The sequence below is a fragment of the Salvelinus alpinus genome, chromosome 7 (assembly GCF_045679555.1).
Source record: "Salvelinus alpinus chromosome 7, SLU_Salpinus.1, whole genome shotgun sequence".
Classification (NCBI taxonomy): Eukaryota; Metazoa; Chordata; class Actinopteri; order Salmoniformes; family Salmonidae; genus Salvelinus; species Salvelinus alpinus.
In genome coordinates, this window is record NC_092092.1 from 41,179,282 (window position 1) to 41,180,208 (window position 927).

At 41.7% G+C, this 927-nt stretch overlaps 1 protein-coding gene across 1 annotated transcript; it reads right to left on the reverse strand.

Annotated features, from left to right (window-relative positions):
- On the reverse strand, positions 1-321 carry LOC139581875 (proline-rich protein 15-like protein B). Its single transcript, XM_071412088.1, has one exon. The coding sequence runs from the start codon at positions 319-321 to the stop codon at positions 1-3; it is 321 nt and encodes a 106-aa protein (XP_071268189.1).
- Between the last annotated feature and the right edge of the window lie 606 nt (positions 322-927).

Here is a 927-nt window from a genome sequence, read left to right on the forward strand (position 1 = left end):
TTATGTATGGTATTTCTCTGCTCTGTGGTTCTCATCAGTAAGACCATGTTCAGGGGACAACATAGAGTTCTCAGCCAGTGTTGCACGGATCTTCTTGAAGCGACCAGAGTGGGACACCTTAACATGGCGCCCTTTAGTGGCCGACTTATCAGCTATCTTCTCCAGTCTGGCACTGAACTGGTCGTCTGTGGGGATCTGAGAGCTGTTGGAATGCTTCTTATTCACAGTGCTATTGCCATACTCTGGGGGGATCTTGTACACAACCTTGACCTCAGACTTCTTGCGTGAGAAGGTCAGCTTCCACCAGCCAGGGTCAACCATGGCACAGACAGAGACTGGAGGGGGTGCAGACCTAGGGAGGGAAAGGGCACCCGGTTTTGTGACAGTTGCACAGCAAGAGGATTCAAGTTCAAGAGACAAAGGCAGGGGGGATTCTTGAGACAATGCTTACATGTTTCTTGTAGTTGATTGGCAGACTAAAGTGAAAATTATCCAGACCTTAAAGCTGCAAAATGTAACTTTTTGGGTGACAAATTCACATAGGAATATTAGTTATAGATCTGTCATTCTCATTGAAAGCAAGTTTAAGAAGCGGTAGGTCTGTTCTATGTGCGCTATTTGTATGATTCCTATTCTGAAGTTTCGTTTTTGCGACCTTTACTTTAGTTTTTGTACAGAAGCTTCAAACATCTGAAAATGCTGTATTTTGGGTTATTGAAAATATATTTCACAGCGGTTTTGATGGTACAATGATTCTCTACACTGCTTGTTTCGTCACATAAACTGAAATTTGGCAAAATATTAGAATTTTAGCAACCAGTGCATATTGCACCTTTAAATATAGCATTAGCTGATGATGATCAACTTTTATCCTAATGGTCCAATGCAGCTGTTTTTACCTCAATATCAAATCATTTCTTGGTTACA